This window comes from Podarcis bocagei (genome assembly GCF_964188305.1).
Source record: "Podarcis bocagei genome assembly, chromosome: 8".
Classification (NCBI taxonomy): Eukaryota; Metazoa; Chordata; class Lepidosauria; order Squamata; family Lacertidae; genus Podarcis; species Podarcis bocagei.
Genome location: NC_138133.1, coordinates 47957021 through 47975792, shown reverse-complemented (window position 1 = coordinate 47975792; position 18772 = coordinate 47957021). Strand labels below are relative to the sequence as shown.

Here is an 18772-nt window from a genome sequence, read left to right as displayed (position 1 = left end):
TACTTTTGGGGTGTGGTCCAGACAGCTGCAGGACATACCTCTCTGATCCTCCATCTACCTTGCAGGTACTTGGTGGCCAGGCTAGCTAGTCATTTCCCTGACTCTTACAATGTTTTAGAAATGTGCTGGTTTGTTTTCTGGTTGGGACGGGGGGCGTGTTACTGTTTCATCTGGTATAGTAGACTTTTAGCTTCATTGTTTTGCATGAATACAACCAAACACACATTTACTGTTTGTTATCTTTTTTGTAAACAGCATAGTTTTTATGGCATATATTTATGTTTTCAAATGTAAGCTTCTTGGAGACTTTTTAGGTAACCAATAAATCCTAATACTAATTCTGGTATTAAGCGTTATATACAAACATGAAAACAGGACCAAACATCAAAACTAATGGAGAAGATATTTGGGGATGTGGCCTGATATCTACACGTATCAGGTTTGCCATAATCTGTTTTATCCCAGAATGTATATTATTTCTGGCTATTGCATCTAGACTTGGGCGGGGTGGGTGGGTATTGTTTTTGTTTGTTATTATACTTTTTTGTTTTTATATTATAAACCACCCTGTGATCTTTGGATGGAGGGTGGTAAAGAAATTTAAAGGGGACAAAAATGTTTCTAGAGTTGCCTAGCCTCATCCAGATGTGTGTATGACTCGGGATGCCTCATACCATTTACAATGAGGTCAAAATGCATTTTTTTTCTTTTTTAAAAAACAACACAAAAAGGTCATATTGATGACCTTTACTGCTTAGTTCAGAGGTGAGCCAGATATTCAGCACTTGGAAATATCTCATATTTTGAAGAAAATATTGAATCTTATATTAATATTATTTCTGTATTTGTACATACACAGTACTCTTGTCAAAGCACATATGAGCCAAAGTATAAACTTTAAAGCCACAAATATAGTTAATTCAAAACACACACCCCAATGTAATTATTATATGTAGTACAATAAAATGTAGTAAAATACATCTTCCTAGCAGTGGGTTCAGAATAGAGACTAGTTTGACACCAACCATTTAAATATTAGTCTTTTGGTCTTTGGTTGCAGTAATATTCCCACTTACCTGGGAATAGGCCCCATTGAACTCGGTGGCACCTACTTCTGAGTAGACATGAATAGGATTGCATTATAAATAATGTAACTTTGAATGTTATATGGAACCATGACTAAATGTTCACAAAACTAATAATTATGTTCCCTTTATCCATCAAGACAGTTGTCATATCAAAGGGAATGTAGTCCCCCCCCCTTTTTTAACAAATTGATGTTATGTGTCCTAAATTACTGCATTTCCATCTGCAACGGAGTGAGCTCCCATTGCTCTGTCCCAGCTCCTGCCAACCTAGCAGTTCGAAAGCACACCACTGCAAGTAGATAAATAGGTACCGCTGCAGCGGGAAGGTAAACGGCGTTTCCATGCATTCTGGTTTCCGTCATGGTGTCCTGTTGCACCAGAAGCGGTTTAGTCATGCTGGCCACATGACCCAGAAGGCTGTCTGTGGACAAACGCCGGCTCCCTCAGCCTGAAAGCGAGATGAGTGTCTCAACCCCATAGTCGCCTTTGACTGGACTTAACCGTCCAGGGGTCCTTTACCTTTGCAGGGAATTGAGCCTGGGATCTTATGCAGGCAAACAATGTATGTTACAAATGAGCCATAGTCCTCCCACTCCCCAGCCCCAACCCCAACAAACAATATGATGACTGCCTGGACATCGGTAAGCTTACTACTCATAGGGGAGCTGAAAAAGATAATGCAAGGCAGAAGCATCCCTATTAATTGTTGTGTGTATTTCTTCCATACAACCTTCTTACTTGGAGAAGGTGAGCAGTTCCTATCCACGTGCTGAAGTGAATTCAGTATTGAGTTTATTTTTCTTATATACTGTAGATGTAGTATGAGATCCCATGTTGCACTGGTAGGCATGTCAGCACTGCAGTCCCTCTGCCCCCCAACCTTCCCATAGGAGTTTTTGGGTGGCAAACAAGAAAGAGGCTGCAGTAGAAAGGAAATGATGAGGAAGTCTGTCCCACAAGCAAGTTGACAATGTTGGATTGCCATTCGTACCCTATAGTATGTTTCTCGTTAGCAATGAAAATTATGTGTCTTTCAGGATTACAGCTTGTTGTATGAAGAAGCAAAGTATTTTCAGCTTCAGCCCATGCTAGGGGAGATGGAAAGGTGGAAACAGGATCGGGAGACATGCCGGTTTTCAAAATCCTGCGAGTGTTTGGTTGTGCGAGTTGCTCCAGATCTTGGAGAGAGGATTACCTTGAGTGGCGACAAGTCTTTGATAGAAGAGGTTTTCCCAGAAATTGGTGATGTGATGTGCAATTCAGTCAATGCAGGTTGGAATCACGACTCAACACATGTCATCAGATTTCCTTTAAATGGCTATTGTCATCTCAATTCAGTTCAGGTATGTAGACAACAGTACATCAGTTTTAGGGCAAGCTGGTAAATATGTGAACCAAAGTGAGGTTTAAACAAACAAACAAACACATTGAAAGTAAATCAATCCAAGCCCTTCCTTAGAGGATCAGTTGCATTCTTTTTCTTATTATTTATTAAATTCTTATTCTTTAGTAAATTTGTATACCGTCCTTCATTCGTAGATCTCAAGGCATTTCACAACATAAAAATACAATATAAAAACCACAAAATATGTAATAAAAATAAGAACAAAAACAAGCCAATGATTCCCCCTCCCACAACACATTTTATTTGATACACTGGGTCTAATGGCTTGTGCTGAACCTATTCAGTAGATAATGGAGCATGCAGATGCTTCTGAGAACAAGGCAGTTTCCATGTTCTCAGCAGCAGCTGCATATGACATGATGAGAAGAGCCACGTACTGTCACTTAAATGAATTGGGTTAGTGAAAAAATATGTTGCAGAACTCATCCTGAAAGGTATTGTTGAATATCTATGGGGAAAGATACATAGGAGGCTAACCATTTATGGAGCAACCTGTGGTGGCTTATGAGATTTCTCTCCACTCCATGGTATCATGTTTTAGGAGTTATTTTCAACAATCGTTGCGGGTTCAGGAACATTTTATTTAGCTGCCAGAATTTAAAAACATCTGAATATTCTACATGATTGACACAAGACCTGTCTTTAGTAGATCAATCAACTAGTACATCTACCCCTTTATCCTACACTGCTTTACCCTAACTTTCTTAGTGCGGGGAAACAGTTGAAGTTTGAATATTATGCCTTATCAGTCTACACACACACACAGAGAGAGAGAGAGAGAGAGAGAGAGAGAATAATACAGTGAAAAATTCCTGAAGAATAAGGTCTCGTCATATCTGATTAATGCTCAACACCTGTATTCCAATCAGTCTTTGAAAGACCTTGCCTTGAACATTTAGTTTGTTCTGTTTTAATCAATGTCTTTTAATTTACATTGAACATTCAAGATTAAAACAAATCCCTACAGCTACAGTTTAAAGATACCAGCTGCATCCTGCCCCAGATCATTTTAACTTTGGCTTCTAAACACTGGGCCAAATAAAGAAGTTCAGAGATCACAGAAGTACTAGAGGATCGGAGATTATGAGCACGTTTATATCCTAACTTCCATCATGAAGTGTTCCTAAATGGTCTCCCTTCCTAGATGGTATCCCATCCATACGCAAACCACCTTAGCTTCAGCAATATGGGTCCATCGTGTACCCTCAGAACATGCTCCTGGAGTTCCAAAAGCACGGAGCATTTATCAGGAAAACCTTTGTGTGCCCGTGTCATAGGCATTTAGAACAATCAAGAGGATGCTTACATTAATCTTAGTGAGCACAATAGGTGAGGGGATTTATTTATTTAGTTAGTTTTCCAGAGAGAGTTTGTAAGGGAGCCTAGGTATTAATGGAGTTGTACTCCTACACCACAATTATCTGCACGTCTACTCAGGAGTAAGCCCCATTGAGTTAAAGGCACTCACTCATCAGGTGAGCAGTAAGTCAGATCAAAGGCAACAGCCTTGAAAGCGGACTTTTCATGTACTTCCTTCCAGTTTAGATATTTCCACACAGATGTTGGGTGTGTCTCATCTCTCTGTACATGTTAATGGACTTAGCATAGGGCCCTACAGATATCCTTTAAATTGTGCATTCATGAAAAGTTATTCTCACAATAGTATTGTAGTGATTATAGGCAACTTCACTTTCGATTCCATTTGCTTCTGCCAAGGTTTTGAGGCAAACATACTACTTAGTTTCCAGCAGTTTCATATCCCATAGTTTGCCACTGAAATCCTGTAACTTTCCATACCACAAAAGTTTGCAAGGGGAAGGGGGTTGTCCTGCTTTTGTTGTGCCATAGCAGAAGTGTCTTTCCAGGTGGCAAAAATGTAGCATGTGTGGGTGTTCCAGTATAAATCCACCACTAATGCACTATTATTGCATCCATGACCTGTTGGAGTACCCAAAATAAAGCCCAGAATCGAAGGCTCATAAGACACTGTACCTCTATCAGTTCACTTGTTATTGTCATCACCGCTGACATCAACTGGTGGCCAGTTGGCCATGGATTGGGATAAATGGTTCTCATGCCAAAGATTGGCCCATGGGCTGGAAGTTTCTCACTCCCGCACTGATGGGACGACGGCATTGGATGTTGCCCTACATTTTTTTTAGAAATCATGCAAAGGTGAATGGAATGAAGAGGCTGCAATTTCAGTATTCATTTAGCTACAGTAGCTGCTGTTAATGTCTTGAAATCTACCAGTAGTTATCATTGAGGAGGGAGTTTATGTTGCATAAATCTAAAGTAGTTAAGCATATAATAAAAAAGTACATGAAAACAGATTTTGTTTTTTCACATTTACACTGCTGCTGTTGTTGTTTTTAATCTTTTGTTCTTACCCAGTCTTTTCTTCATCCTAATTTGTAGGTACTTGAGAGGTTGCAACAAAGAGGCTTTGAAATTGTTGGCTCCTGTGGAGGAGGGGTGGACTCTTCCCAGTTCAGTGAATATGTACTTAGGCGAGAACTCAGAAGGACATCTCGTTCATCCTCTGTCATTCGAATAAAGCAAGAGCCTCTGGACTAAGGACATTTTTTTTTCTTATGCGACAACAAAAAAGGGGACCTTTTTCCATGGGCAGTCGGAACACCAAAAGAGCTCTGGAATGAAACATTGAATAAAGACACATTTATATCAAATATAGAGACCATACCTGTATTGATACAGGAGCATTTGGATTAGTAATAATAACCTCAAGGTGTAAAATATGTATATGTAAAAAGTTAGAAATGCAAAAAGAAAGAAAAAAAACCCTTAAAATAGTAGGTGAGATTGGTGCTGTGAGGGCCATTAAGTGTCCTAGGCCATAGCCAGGCCTGATTTACAATAAAGAAGCCATTGCCAGAAGGGGAGGCTCACAGCTCCCTTCCATTTTCCATTGCCAAATGGTGATCTGTTTTTCAGCATGTACATCCTGAATCAAGTTTGCAGGTGTTTGTGTTAGAGATGACTGGGTACAACTCTAGAAAGCATCCATCCATTACACAACAGAGGTCATGAACAGGAAGTCACACACTTCTGTCCGTCTGACAGATGTGAACCATCTTATTTTTTTATCAGATGGAGTCAGAATTTATTCCTACATGGCAGAGTTGCTCTAGTTTGACTCCAGTGCATTCATTATTATTATTTTTTAGTCAAATGAAGTACACTAAATTCTGCTAATATTCTGATTTAAGTCAACAATAGTAAAGTAAAAATGAAAAATGTTTAAAAATCAAGATGAGCATTTGCTTTTAACTTGCTCTATTATGCATCTGATGCATTCATTGGATAGTAAGTGGTGCTGAATTCTGTGCACAAGCAACAATATGAAGGCACAAATACGTTACTTAAAGAAAGGCAATGTGCTTTATCTTTAGATCATAGTGGCAAACGGTTCTGATGCACCTCAGGGTGCTTCTTTCTCTCCATCATTGAGACAAGTGACCTAATGTTGGTTAGTACGATCTTTTCAGTCCTGGGCAATTATGTTGTAAAGTCATTAAATGGAGGCCTGTACGACTGTTTTTACGTCTATCTAATGCTAACATCCCTGTGTAGTATAATTTCATCACTGCCCATAAAGTCACAAGTATTGTTTTCCTTTCTGAGTAGTATAATTCTGCACAGTTTTGCTGAAGATGTTGTTTTAAGGAGAAGGGCAGGCCCTCCAGCCACTGAGTAACAATACAGGCAAGTCCCCACATATGTTTGTTTGACTTGCATGTGACTGTGTATACGTGTGGCGCCAAGAAATAAATAATGATGGGAGAGACCTGGAAAGTCAAGGGTAGACAGAAAGTAGATCTGGATCTACTAGCAGATCTGTGGATGATTTGCTGTGATTTCTGACCCCCCAAAGCAACAAACAAATGACCCACCTCTGCCCCATATAATACTGTAATGATGAAAACTTCGACTAACCAATAATGTGTTTTTTTGTGTGGAAGGACTGTGGCATTTCTGGAATCAGAATTAGTTAATCTTAAATTTATATCTTTTGCAGCAGACTTTGGCTGGTAGATCCTGAAGTCTGCCTACCCCTGATCAAAAGGAGCAATTGCAAAGCCAGTTGAGGGGCCCCAGGAAATGGTATGACTACTGCTCCGTTGGTGGAGCACAAGATCCACTGGCAGGACAAAACTCACAAAATACAGAGAACTGCAGACAAAACTATCCTTAATACAAAACCTAGTGACCAAAATCAGATAAGGAGAAGCCTGTATTTTAAAAAAGGACCAAAATACAGTAAAAATAACTATCAGATAACTAACTACAATAGTAAGTTCATAATATCCCATCATAAGCCAAACGCACTTTGACACAGAGGTCTTAATCAGTGGCCTTAATATAGAAAGAAACATAGTGCAACCATTCTGTAGGCTTTAGCTCTTGACTTTGGCTTCAAATCTCTTTTATTAACAACCAATCAAATTATTTTTCATCTCTGTTTCCATCAATGTAAACTTTCCCAGGATACAACCATACAGATTTACCTTCTTTCTACAGATTCAAAGTGGTATTTTTCAAGGTCACAAGATGTGACAGTTAAAAAGAAAGTTAAAGAGAGACTATAATTGGTTCTCATGCTGGCTTCTATATGTTGGTTTTATTGCATAGTACTGAATGTTTTGATTTTTTTCTGTAATGCTCGGGGGGGGGAGCCATTTTAAAAGGGTGGGGGAGGATTTCATTCTCACCTAGAGCTAAACAAGCAAAGCCTCTAGGAATCATTTTTCATGATTTCCAGAGGAGTAGTGAAAACAACACAGAGTGTCATGGCACCTTAAGAACATAGTGAGAGCCTGCTGGACCACACCAATGTCCTGTGTAGTCCACCATCTTGTTCTTACAATGACCAGCCAGATGCCTGTAGGAAGCCTGCAAACTGGACATGAGCAACAGCACTCTGCCCACCAGCGATTCCCAGCAACTGGTATTTAGAAGCATACTGCCTCTTGACAGAGGAGGTAGAACACAGACAAATTCATGGCCACTAGCCACAATGGCTAAGCCTCATTTAAAGCCAGCCAAGCTGGTGGCCATCACTGCCTCCCATGGGAGTCAGTTTCATATTTTATCTTTTCTTTTATCTGTTCTGAACCTTCCAAAATTCAGATACATGTTCATGAGTTTTAGTGTTATGAGAGACGGAGGAAAACTTTTACCTACCCATTTTCTCCAAGTTATACATAATTTTGTAAACTTCATCATGTCACTTCTTACTGGTCTTTTCTCTAATTAAAGTTCCAAACTCTGCAACCTTTCCACGTAGAGGGGTTGCTCTCATTTTGGGCGCCACTTTCTGAAGCTTTTTGAGCACCACAATGTCCTTTTTGAAGTGGGCTAACCAGAACGGTACACAGTATTCCAAATGCTGTTGCACTATCGATTTGTATAACAGCATTATGATATCAGCAGATTTATTTTCCTTTCCTTTCCTAATGATCCCTAGCATGGAATTTGCGATTTTCACAGGTGCTGTTGACATCTTCCATTAGCTACAACCCCTTCCATTAGCTACAAGTCTTCCATTAGCTACAAGTCTCGTTCCTGGTCCAGTTCAGACCCCTCCAGTTCAGACCCCAAGAGTGAAATGAAGGTGTATATTTTTTGCTCAGATAAACATCACTTTAAAGACTAACACCATTATTTTATTATGATGGACTTTAATAAATGTGTTAATCATCAAGGTGCCCCAATACTCTTCATTGTCTGTTCCAGTGTAGCCTGATTATGTCAAGGCATTGGCTATCCTGGTGAACAATAATTTGGTTGGTTGTTAATCAAGGAGGTTTGCTTCTCCTTTGAAGGTCTTGCTCTCCTTTGAGGTCTCATATACTATAAAGCCAATTGAATTGTTCTGCTTTGTTTGTTCTATTTAGACCACCTCTGTCAAAATGTGTTTGGCTTAAGCTGTAATATCCTTAATGATTTGGCCTATTACAGATTTATTATTCAAGTATGTATCTGGTAGTTAGTGTAATAACTTTTCTTTCCATTTCCTTTCTTTCTTTTTAGGAACACATTCCTGGCACCTGAGAGCCCCTAGTATGTGACACAGATATCCTAGTGGTGGTGTTTCACAAGTTATGGGGGACAGGACGGGTGGGCACGCATCTAGGTTCTGCAGGGTCCTAAACCCCCTTGTTCCCCTGACACCTCACCAAAATGGGCCTTAAACTGCGGGTCCGGTCTAGTTAATTCCATGCGATTGACCACAATAGGAAGGAAATATAAACGTTTTGGTTTTCTTAACAGTAACAGGGGAAGGGATCTGCTTCCTAATTCTCACCCTGCACACAGGGATCCAGCAGGACTTTGACCATTCTGGTTGCTCTCCCATGGAAACTACCACCAGCAGCAGCAACAACAACATAAGAGTGCTTTGCCCACCTCCTCTCCAGATTTGCTAATATAAGGGTTATCTCATTTTTCTTTAGCTCTTCTCTCTTCCTTGTAAGGGAGGGACAATTTGAATAATGGCTGGCATATATTTTTCGAAAGGACAGTGGGCATTGAGTTTTATTTTTTTCCAATATTTTTGGTCCCCTTCTAACTTGGAGCATCCTTTGAATTTTTACACTTGGCAAAATTTGAGCTACTTAGTATGCAAAGTGCTTACTGAATCACCATTTAAGTCTAATGTTTTGCAGCCAGAGCTTCTCCTAGCCTCTCGACTGAAACAATTTTCTTTCCTCCCTTGCCCTCTTCTTGGTTTTTTTTAAAACCCAAACAGCATTCTTCCTCTGACTTTACAAACCCAGAAAACATATACAGTATGTAGTAATTCTTAAAAACTCAAAAGCCAGCACATTGCTTTGGGGTTTGTTTTTAAGTTTTTAATTTGGTCCTTATAAAGGTCTGGTGCTGTTGCTATTTGGGTTTTTTCTAAGAACCAACATAGCTGCCTCCATTTATTTTATTGTCTTAAGTTATTCTAATTGCTTAATTGGTTTTGGCTTGTCTCAACAGAGATTACAAGGTATACAACAGAAAACCCATACTGTTCACAGGTGATGCTTTTGTGGCATAAGACTCACCAATCACCAATCACCACATTTATGCTTACCCAAAATACCTTTTTATATGCAATACTGTATATTAAGTAAGCTATGACTACACACTCCTCCTCCTTATGGAACAGTGAACTGAAACAATGGTGCAAACATTCCGTTTTGTTTTATTTTATTGTGAGACTTGAAGCTCTGAATTCAAGCTTTTCCCAACCAAACGAAAAGGGTCTATTCTAGTATATCTCAAACCATCAAAAGCTAAAGGAATTCTTCTGGGTTTTATAAATTAAGGGCAGTTAGTCTTGCATCTCCCAGAGGGTATGGCAGGGGAACTTAAATTGATCATGCCAGGAAATAAGTGGTTAGGATAAATCCCATACATAAATGTTCAGTACATTGATGGCAAAACTCAGAGTTGCCCTACAAGTATCAGCTTGTAAAATAAAATACAACTTTGCTTTTCCAGTGTGGTGTATATCTAAAGCGGATAAGCTTAAAAATACTGGATAAAATGACAAATGATGTTAACATAGAGTTGCACTGAGAAGGTAGATTGAGTAAATTTCTGGATTCAGATTTGTAAATTTGGACAATAGCAGTTCTATTGTATTGCTGTTTCTGGATCATTGTTAAATGTTTTGGTTTTTTAATGATGGCAGTTAGTCTTAATGAAATAAATGTATGTGCATTTTTTTATTTAACTTTTTTTTTTTTGCACTGAGGTGAAATGGAAGGAATATGAACTCTGGTACATCCACATTTTAAAAACTGTTCTTAACCAGTAGAATAATCTGTAAACATGTAGGGAAAGTACTTTTTAAGTACCCTACATGTACTTAACTTGGAGTATTTTGCATGTTCACTCCGCATAACCTTGAAAGAAAAGGGTGGAGATTCTAGATTTGAGGAGTGGGACTATGTGAAATTGTCTCTTGCCCAAAATGTAGCATAATTGACAGGCACCAACAGACCATACATGGTTTTGGATTCTGTGTTTTGGTATTTTGAAAGAAATACTATCACACAGGAGTTAGTCTTCCCCCTTACAAATGCTGCAGCTTAACATTGCTGTTTCTGGGCTGCACTTGATACAATCTGAGGCCCTTATCATTCATCATACTTGTCCAGTTTTCTGAAGCAAACATTAACATCTCGCTCCTTTCTAAATCTTTGAATAGTCAGATAAACACTGCATTGAATGTTATTTTTTTGAACTGAATCACAAATTGTGGAGGTCTGGTATGTTAATGGCACTGTACTCTAGGTCACAGACATGGACTCCAAGGTCATGAACTGAATAAAAATAATGCAACAAGGGTAAACAATATGTAGACTTGTAGGTGACACTGATTAGCCCTTTACAAAGAAAGCAGACTCTTTTAACAATCTGTCAAATGTCATTTATTAAATCAGATCAATAGATACAAGCAATAAATATATTGAATAAGGAAAAAACCAGTGATGGCAACCAGCTCTCTTTTTACAGGTTAATAACATTGTGATGCACTGTAGTTGTAATTTAGCTACTTTTTAAAATTAACAATGATGAAAATAATTGCATTTGATGCCATCAGCAGGTGCTGTATTTTTGCTGTAATGCATGGAAAAAGGGAAAGGAACATCAGCTGCCAACATTGTGTGTTCTGTCAACATGATTAAGTGGTAGCAGAGGGACTGCTGGGAACATACACTGGAAATGCCACACAACGTGACCTTCCTCGGAGTAAAAATGTGGCTGGAGGTGGTGGAGGTGGAAATGAAACTAGGTTCCAAAGGCAAATTGAAGGCACTGTTGCTTATATCAATGATCAATGCATTTTTACCAATACAAATACCTCTTTCTAGTTCCTCATCGTGTGTTCTGATTATTTCCTAAAAGCATCGTCAGACCACTATGTCAAATATAGAAACTTGAGTGGAGGGTGGGAATCATAGTTCAAAAAAGTGAACTTAAACAAATCTGGACAACAACATACAATTATTAAGCAAATACTATATAGTACATGACGAATGCTGGGGAAACACAAGGAAGCAAGGTGCAGAGCTGTATCAGATGCTGAAGAACTCTTTGTCTATTTGATCTAGCTTAGTATTACCCATGCTTTGACTTCCAGTGGCTCTCCAGGACTCAGGCAGAGGTAGTTCCTATCATCTTCTACATCAGGTGTCAGGAACCTTTGGTCCTACAGATGTGACATCAATGGCTACTAGCCACAATGACTACATCCTGCTTTCAGTATGTCAGATTCTCCTTCCAATATCTCTGATACACCTTTAAGTACCAGCTTCTGGTAATCGCAAGTAGGTAGAGTGTTGTCATGCTCCTGTCCTGCTCGAGGGCAGCCATTGTGAGAAAAGAATGCTGGATTAAGTAAGCCTTTGGTTACTACTATGTTCTTATGCTAGAAGCAGCCCAGGTAGGTTTTGGGTAGGTTCTTGTTTGACGGCACTGATGCCAGTGGGTCAAGCAGCAACAGTCACTTGGGTGTGCTGTTAAGGGTGAGTGTGTCAATGCAGAACCTGGAGATTATAATAAGTTGAAGCTTGGAGGATGAAGTGAGGAGCCTTTAACATGTTTTACTAATGCACAAGCAGTAAACTTGTCCACACTGGGTTGCTACCTGACAGGTCTAGTAAGTATGTAGTTGGGAAGAAGCACCAATTGCACATGAAACCAACAGATAAAACCAGCATTCACTGCTGAAGTTGTATCAAAGAACAGCTTGATTCTTCAAGGAAATGTAGTTATTGCTGGTCTCCTTTTAACGTTATACTAAGTTTGGTTTTGCATTTGCAAGCAGATGCTAAATAGTTTTGAATACACCTTCTTAAAAGTTGTCTTTGTAGTATATATTTTTGTCTTATGATGACCAGTTCACCAAAAAGAGTGTGTGCTTTGAATTGGATTAAATATGGGGGAGAAACCCCCACGACTGCAATATTGACAATTGTTCAAATTATATTTTTATTTTTGTTTAGAAGCTAAAACCAATTACTTCACTCTGTCATTCCTGTCCTGGAGAATTCTATATTATGAATTATTTCTATTGGACAACTGGTATTTGAATGCAGACATTCTTGCTGCCTGAGGTTTATTTACAGTGGAAATGAAACCAAGAAACCTTCAAGGCCCTCAGGCCAGTTGATTTTCTCAGACTTCAATGTGAGTGGTTTATTATTTCTTGAGGGACTAGAGGGATCACCAGTACCAAGATCAATACTTTGCATTAAGGTTTTCTGTTATCTTTGGCTATTTCCTCACTGATCTGGTTACCCAGGCCTCAAAAAAACAAACAAGCACAAACCTGGACATGTTGGATCAGATGTTCTGTATTTAAGGCTGAAACTGTTTCTGCTTCAAATACAGTCTCATTCTTGCATTTGCAATGCAAGATGTCATGGGAAGAGATGGGGAAGCTGGCTGGTTTGTTGTTTGTAAGGGAAGAGAATTCATAGCCCAGGGCACAGCATCTATCTACATTTTCCTACAAACTAACAGCTAGCCTTTGTTGATTTGTATGCTAGCTGCTATTTAACATCAGGTTGCATAATTGTATTGTGTGACTTTTGCAGGGACCATGTGTGCTCTTCAACAAAAGGGAGAGCGAATGGTTGTGTGTAATTAACTCTTGGACTTACAATCAGGAATCAAAAAGTAAGGGATATTGAATGCCAGACTGAGTACTCTCTGGTATTTAAGGTAGAACTATGTTTTATATATGGGATGTGGGTGGCGCTGTGGGTTAAACCACAGAGCCTAGGGCATGCCGATCAGAAGGTTGGCGGTTCGAATCCCCGTGACGGGGTGAGCTCCTGTTGCTCGGTTCCTGCTCCTGCCAACCCAGCAGTTCGAAAGCACGTCAAAGTGCAAGTAGATAAATAGGTATTTCTCTGGCAGGAAGGTAAATGGTGTTTCCGTGCGCTGCTCTGGTTCGCCAGAAGCGGCTTAGTCATGCTGGCCACATGACCCGGAAGCTGTACGCCAGCTCCCTTGGCCAATAAAGGGAGATGAGCGCCACAACCCCAGAGTCGGCCACGACTGGACCTAATGGTCAGGGGTCCCTTTACCTTTACGTTTTATATGAGAACACAGGAAGCTGCCTTATAGACTCAGATAAGCCGTTAATCTAGTTTGGTATTGTCTACACTGACTGGCTGTGGTCCTCCATGCCAGGAATTGAACTTTGGTTCTTTCGTGTGCAAAGTTTACCCTCCTCCTCCTTAAATTCTAGTTCAACTTACTCATGCCTTGACCTCATAAAGGTTTTTATTTCCCTGCCGCTGCTTCTTATCATTGTCCTACTGCCTACAGGAAAATGCATACCATTATAGTGTCAAGGCTAAGTTGAACTAGACTGGAGGAAGGGAAATTCTCGGCAAGGCTGCTGTTCAGGATGCCAGCTCATCTCTTTGCAGTGTGTACTTGTGCCACATGTGTCCCTAAGATTTAATGTAATGACTTGTGGTGTGTAGCGTTGTTGTTTTTACCATACCATGTTCAGGGAAGTTTTTAATATTTAACACTGTATTGTTTTTAACACTTGATTGGGAGCTGCCCAGAGTGGCTGGGGAAACTCAGCCAGATGGGCGGGGTAAAAATAATAAATTATTATTATTACATCCCAAATTTCAGAAACTAGTGCTGCATTAGAAATTTTCTCCCCTAAAAGATGGACTACATGCTCAGTATACTTGTTTGGAAAGAACCCTCAGTGGGTCTAGTCTCTGTGCATCATAAATATTGCATTCTTGAGACCACTCTTGTTTGGGGGCTTGCGCTAGGATGGAAAATTTGTCCTGAAGATTTATCATAACAGGGGTGAGTTCTTGTCTGCAAGCACCAAGCCAGTGGGCAGCTATATTAGAGTTGCTATCCTGAGCAGATGGTAGACTGGAGCAAGAGAGCTAAGTAAAAATAAAAAAGAAAGAAAAGTCTCTGTAGTCTGAGCCGGGGAAGATGACAAATGAGCTACCCTGTAATACAAAAAGGGTACTCTATTATGTTGTTTGTCAACATTAGTTTTCCAGAGGAAAATCTGCACTGTTGGGATGCCTGGTCTTGCCTAGTCACTGGTACAAACAGCCTGTGATTTATAGGCTTACAACATGTTAATTGTCTTTCCTAGCACATTCCGCATGTGGCCAGCGGTTCATTTAAAGGCGAGCTGGGCACATCAGTTCTGTGCAGGGCCAGATTTAGGTTTGATGAGGCCCTAAGCTACTGAAGGTAATTGGGCCCTTTATATGTCCGGCTGTCCTTTGTCAACAACAAATTGTTGCTGTTTTTGTGTTGAATATATGCTATATGGTCATTTATGGACCTAATAGGTACCTAAAGCCATTTGCACATGCAGAATGTAGGCACCCTATACATAGAAATGAGCAAACCAGTGATATTTTAGGGAGCAGGCTAGCAGGCAGGGCCCATTACTTACATCATAGGAGCCTACACAACACAAAACATTGTTGCTGTATGTAGGTTTTTATTTGTTTTTTATCTTATATTTTGGAAATGTACATCGTTTTTTTCCCTTTAAATTTTTTGGGGGCCCCCAAGAGAGTGGGGCCCTAAGCTATAGCTTGTTTAGCTTATACGTAAATCCGGCACGGGTTCTGTGCAACACTCTCATTTTTTGTTGTTTTTTATTTGAGGAATATGTTTTCCTTCATGTGGTTGATAGAGCAGAATTGAACATGATGCAAGAATAGCTATCTGGTGGGGTTCCTTCTTTCCCAAAGATCTACATCTGCTACAGTCCTTCCTAATACAGTGGTGCCTCGTAAGACAAAAAGAATCCGTTCTGTGATTCTCTTCGTCTAGCGGTTTTTTCGTCTTGCAAAGCAAGCCCATTGACGGATTAGCGGATTAGCGCTATTAGCGCTATTAGAGGCTTTTAGCGGCTTATCTGCTGATCGGATCAGCTGATAAGCGGCTTAGCAGCTTAGAAAAGGGGGGGGGGAACCAGCAGGAACTCGCAAGACATTGACGTCTTGCGAAGCAAGCCCATAGGAAATTCGTTTTGCGAAGCACCTCCAAAACGGAAAACTCTTTCGTCTAGCGAGTTTTCCGTCTTGCGAGGCATTCGTCTTGCGGGGCACCACTGTAATCATTTATTTGACTTTATTGAGCAAAATAGAACAAACTGGAGTGACTCTGCGCATGCATGCCCACGTTATCACTGAATGCGTTACGCGGCTTCCTGTTTATGTCTTAATAAATACACTGGTCTACAGACCATTGCTTTGCATTATGAAAGGGCTGCAGAAACAGTGGCTTTAACTGGAACCAAAGACTGAAATCCAAGTGCCTCTCCTAAGGCTGCCGAGATGGTCATAGCAGTGTCTGGATTAGAGTCTGGCAAGCTACTTGGCTGCTTTGATTGCTTTTGGGAAGCATGTATTAGCACATTTGCTCCTGTTTTACTCCCTTTTCAGCATGGTATATTTTAAAACAGGTAGTATTTGCAGGTCCAAGTCAAAAGATCAAGAGATGGTAACACAAAGGAAGTTGCTTCATAATTAGCATTAATACCAAGTGCATTTTTGCATAACAGAAATTTAGAAAAGGATTGTCATTTCATGGGTGTGGGGTTTAATCTTGGTGCGTGAGGGGATGTGTTGAGTGCAATATGTTTTGTTCTTTAGACATTTGATTCTTCAAATCCGTATTCAAGTTGCACTCTTAAGAAGGTATCTATTACTCCTGTACTGGGAGAATTCTCATTTCAAGACCCAACCAGTGAACATTTTACTTAGTAGTATTTTTTTTTAATAAATAGATGTAGTTTACATGACCCACATTAAAAGACTACTCAAGAAGCAAACCATTTTTGTCTTAGAGACAAGACTACTACCACACATACAAACACAAAAATACCCTCTCCTGGTGCATTATTGATCATTAAAAGTTAAAGCCACAAAGCTTGCAGCGTTATCAAGCAATATCTACTAAATCCTGGAAGCATGGAAGATAACTGAAATGTAATCTACTGCAAAGCAGCTCCGCTAGTGATGGATAGCGAAACAGAAGCAGGACTAATGAAAAATTAATGAAAACAGTTAGTTCCATAAGAAAAATGATCTGTTTTCTCCCACCTTTGTATCGATTTTAACTGCCCCTGTAATTGGAAGTGTATAATTTTGTCCTAAGGTAAATATGAAAGGGATTGGGGTGGGGGTGTTAGGTGAGCATATCATTCTGGATGCATTGCTGACATACTTTCAGCTAGAAAAACAAAGCATTTTCCTTAGGATGTTGAGGCCTCATGTGACTTGAGTCTTCAAGCGCCTTTCCCCCACCCCTCCGCCCCTGTTCAGGCAAACTGCCATGTGTTTGCCTGAAGCCACTTACTGCTTGATCAGTGGACTCTGAACATTTTGCGAGTATGTAGAAAAATATTTAGCAGAAATCTATTCCATGTAATGTTTGTGTGTCTGTGTCCAACATGTCTTGTGCATTGGGGGGTTAGTTTCCGATTGATCTTCATAATGCCACAAATGTTCCCTCAACTCATGTTTACATTTCAAAATGTTGCACAAGACGGATGAATGTACAATAAACAGGTTGCAGAAAGACATGAGGACCTAGAAAAGACTTGCAGTAGCTCAGCATCGTTGCTGGAGTACAGAAAATGTCCTAGGGTGAGGGCAGAATCTTGGCCACATCAATTTTCAGGGGTGGACTTGGGTAATATAGCAGCCTAAGCGAGGACAAAAGTGACTTCTGCCCCCCCCCCCCCGGTTCTTAAGTTCCCTTTCACTGCGCACTTACGGTAATTTTATCTCTCCTAGATTCTCTATCATTTTTGTTCTGTAACAAGCTCTTGTTTTCAAGCAGAAACTCAATCCAAGCCTGCCAATGAATTGGTAATATTACAATGTTCATATAAGTAGTCTCTATAAATATTCTACTCTCTTGAATATTTGATCTGTATAGTCTTGGAATCTTGCTGTTAATCTTGCTAGTTCAGCATATTCTGACATTTTACTTTGCCAGTCTAGCTTTCTGGGCGTGGAGTCCCCTTTCCATATTTTAGCAATAACGATCCTAGCTGCTTCTACCACATACATATTTTCCTTAATCTTTTTGGGATTTCATTATTAATTATGCCTAGTAGGAAGGCTTCAGTCTCCAAGGAGCTCGAATGCATGACCTGTTTCAAGACGCAGCTAAACCAGAAGTCCAAAACTGTCTTTTAGTCCAACACTCCACCCTAATATTTCTTATTTTCATGCCCCCCCCCCACTTGCAGCAACTCAATTGCCCATCTGACTGGGGCTTAACTTTGAGTAGGTAACTGTAAATAGGGTTTAAAAACTTATTATTTTGTGCCCCCTTGGTTCACGTCATGTGGGGAAACCACCTTCACTGTCCTAAATCCAGCACTGCCATATTACATAGAAAAGCTGCTATAATCCATATATTGCTTCATCTTTATTTAAGATCACTTTTGAGAGTGTGTCACATGGCTCTTAATGAACATCAGCCATTGGGGGGGGGGATTGCACACCATGGCTCAAATTGTGTTTACTCTTTGAAAAATGAGATTATCCAGCACATATTTTCTTGCTGCGTCGTCTTATATGTAGGGTGCAAAACTTTGCTAGCCTCATGTGAAGCCATATAACTGAATGAGTAACATTACATTCCAATGTATTAAAACATACCCTGGGAATGCGGGTCTATGAATTTAAAAGGGGGCAAAGAACTTTTTCCATTTGTAATATTCCAGTTAGCTTCACTCTGGGTGCTTTTTGATAGACTTTAATATTTGGTTTAAACACTATCTCAGCCTATGCAAGGGTATCTTGTAGCTTTGCAAGGAGAACTGTTTCTTAATCTTAAAAATGAATTGCCTCAATCTGGCAATTTGACACAAATTGTTTTACAAGAATGCTACCAGCACCAAACATCCCTTCCTGGGGAGAGGCCTGATGAAAATCCAGTTAAAGCGCACACTAAATCGGTGAGTAATTAATTCATTAATCACACAAGACAATTAGTGCTTTCACCCCGAGTATATGCTTATTCTTTGCAAGCCCAGGAAGGAACAAGACGGATCCATCTATAGCTAGAGGTATGTGACACGTCTCTAAACTATGGTCTAAACCTGTGGCCTTATTTACACTTCTGCTTTAATTCAATGATGAGCTGTTTCCCTAATCATGTTGCTTTGTCAAAAGTTTGTTTGCTTTTCCAAATGTCACCACGCTTGAGGCTAGTCAGTAGG

General features: G+C 39.9%; 1 protein-coding gene across 9 annotated transcripts in view; it reads left to right on the top strand.

Annotated features, from left to right (window-relative positions):
• Positions 1 to 11389, top strand: part of KCTD1 (potassium channel tetramerization domain containing 1) — a 51765-nt gene extending 40376 nt beyond the window's left edge. For 8 of the 9 annotated variants that reach the window (XM_081206813.1, XM_081206810.1, XM_081206809.1 and 5 more), the window contains 2 exons: positions 2126 to 2431; positions 4912 to 11389. In XM_081206813.1, coding sequence (XP_081062939.1) covers positions 2126 to 2431; positions 4912 to 5070 — 465 coding nt within the window. In that variant the 3' untranslated portion in view covers positions 5071 to 11389. The remainder of the gene's footprint in view (positions 1 to 2125; positions 2432 to 4911) is intronic. The other variant, XR_014011306.1, reaches the window with a different exon arrangement.
• Positions 11390 to 18772: the final 7383 nt, after the last annotated feature.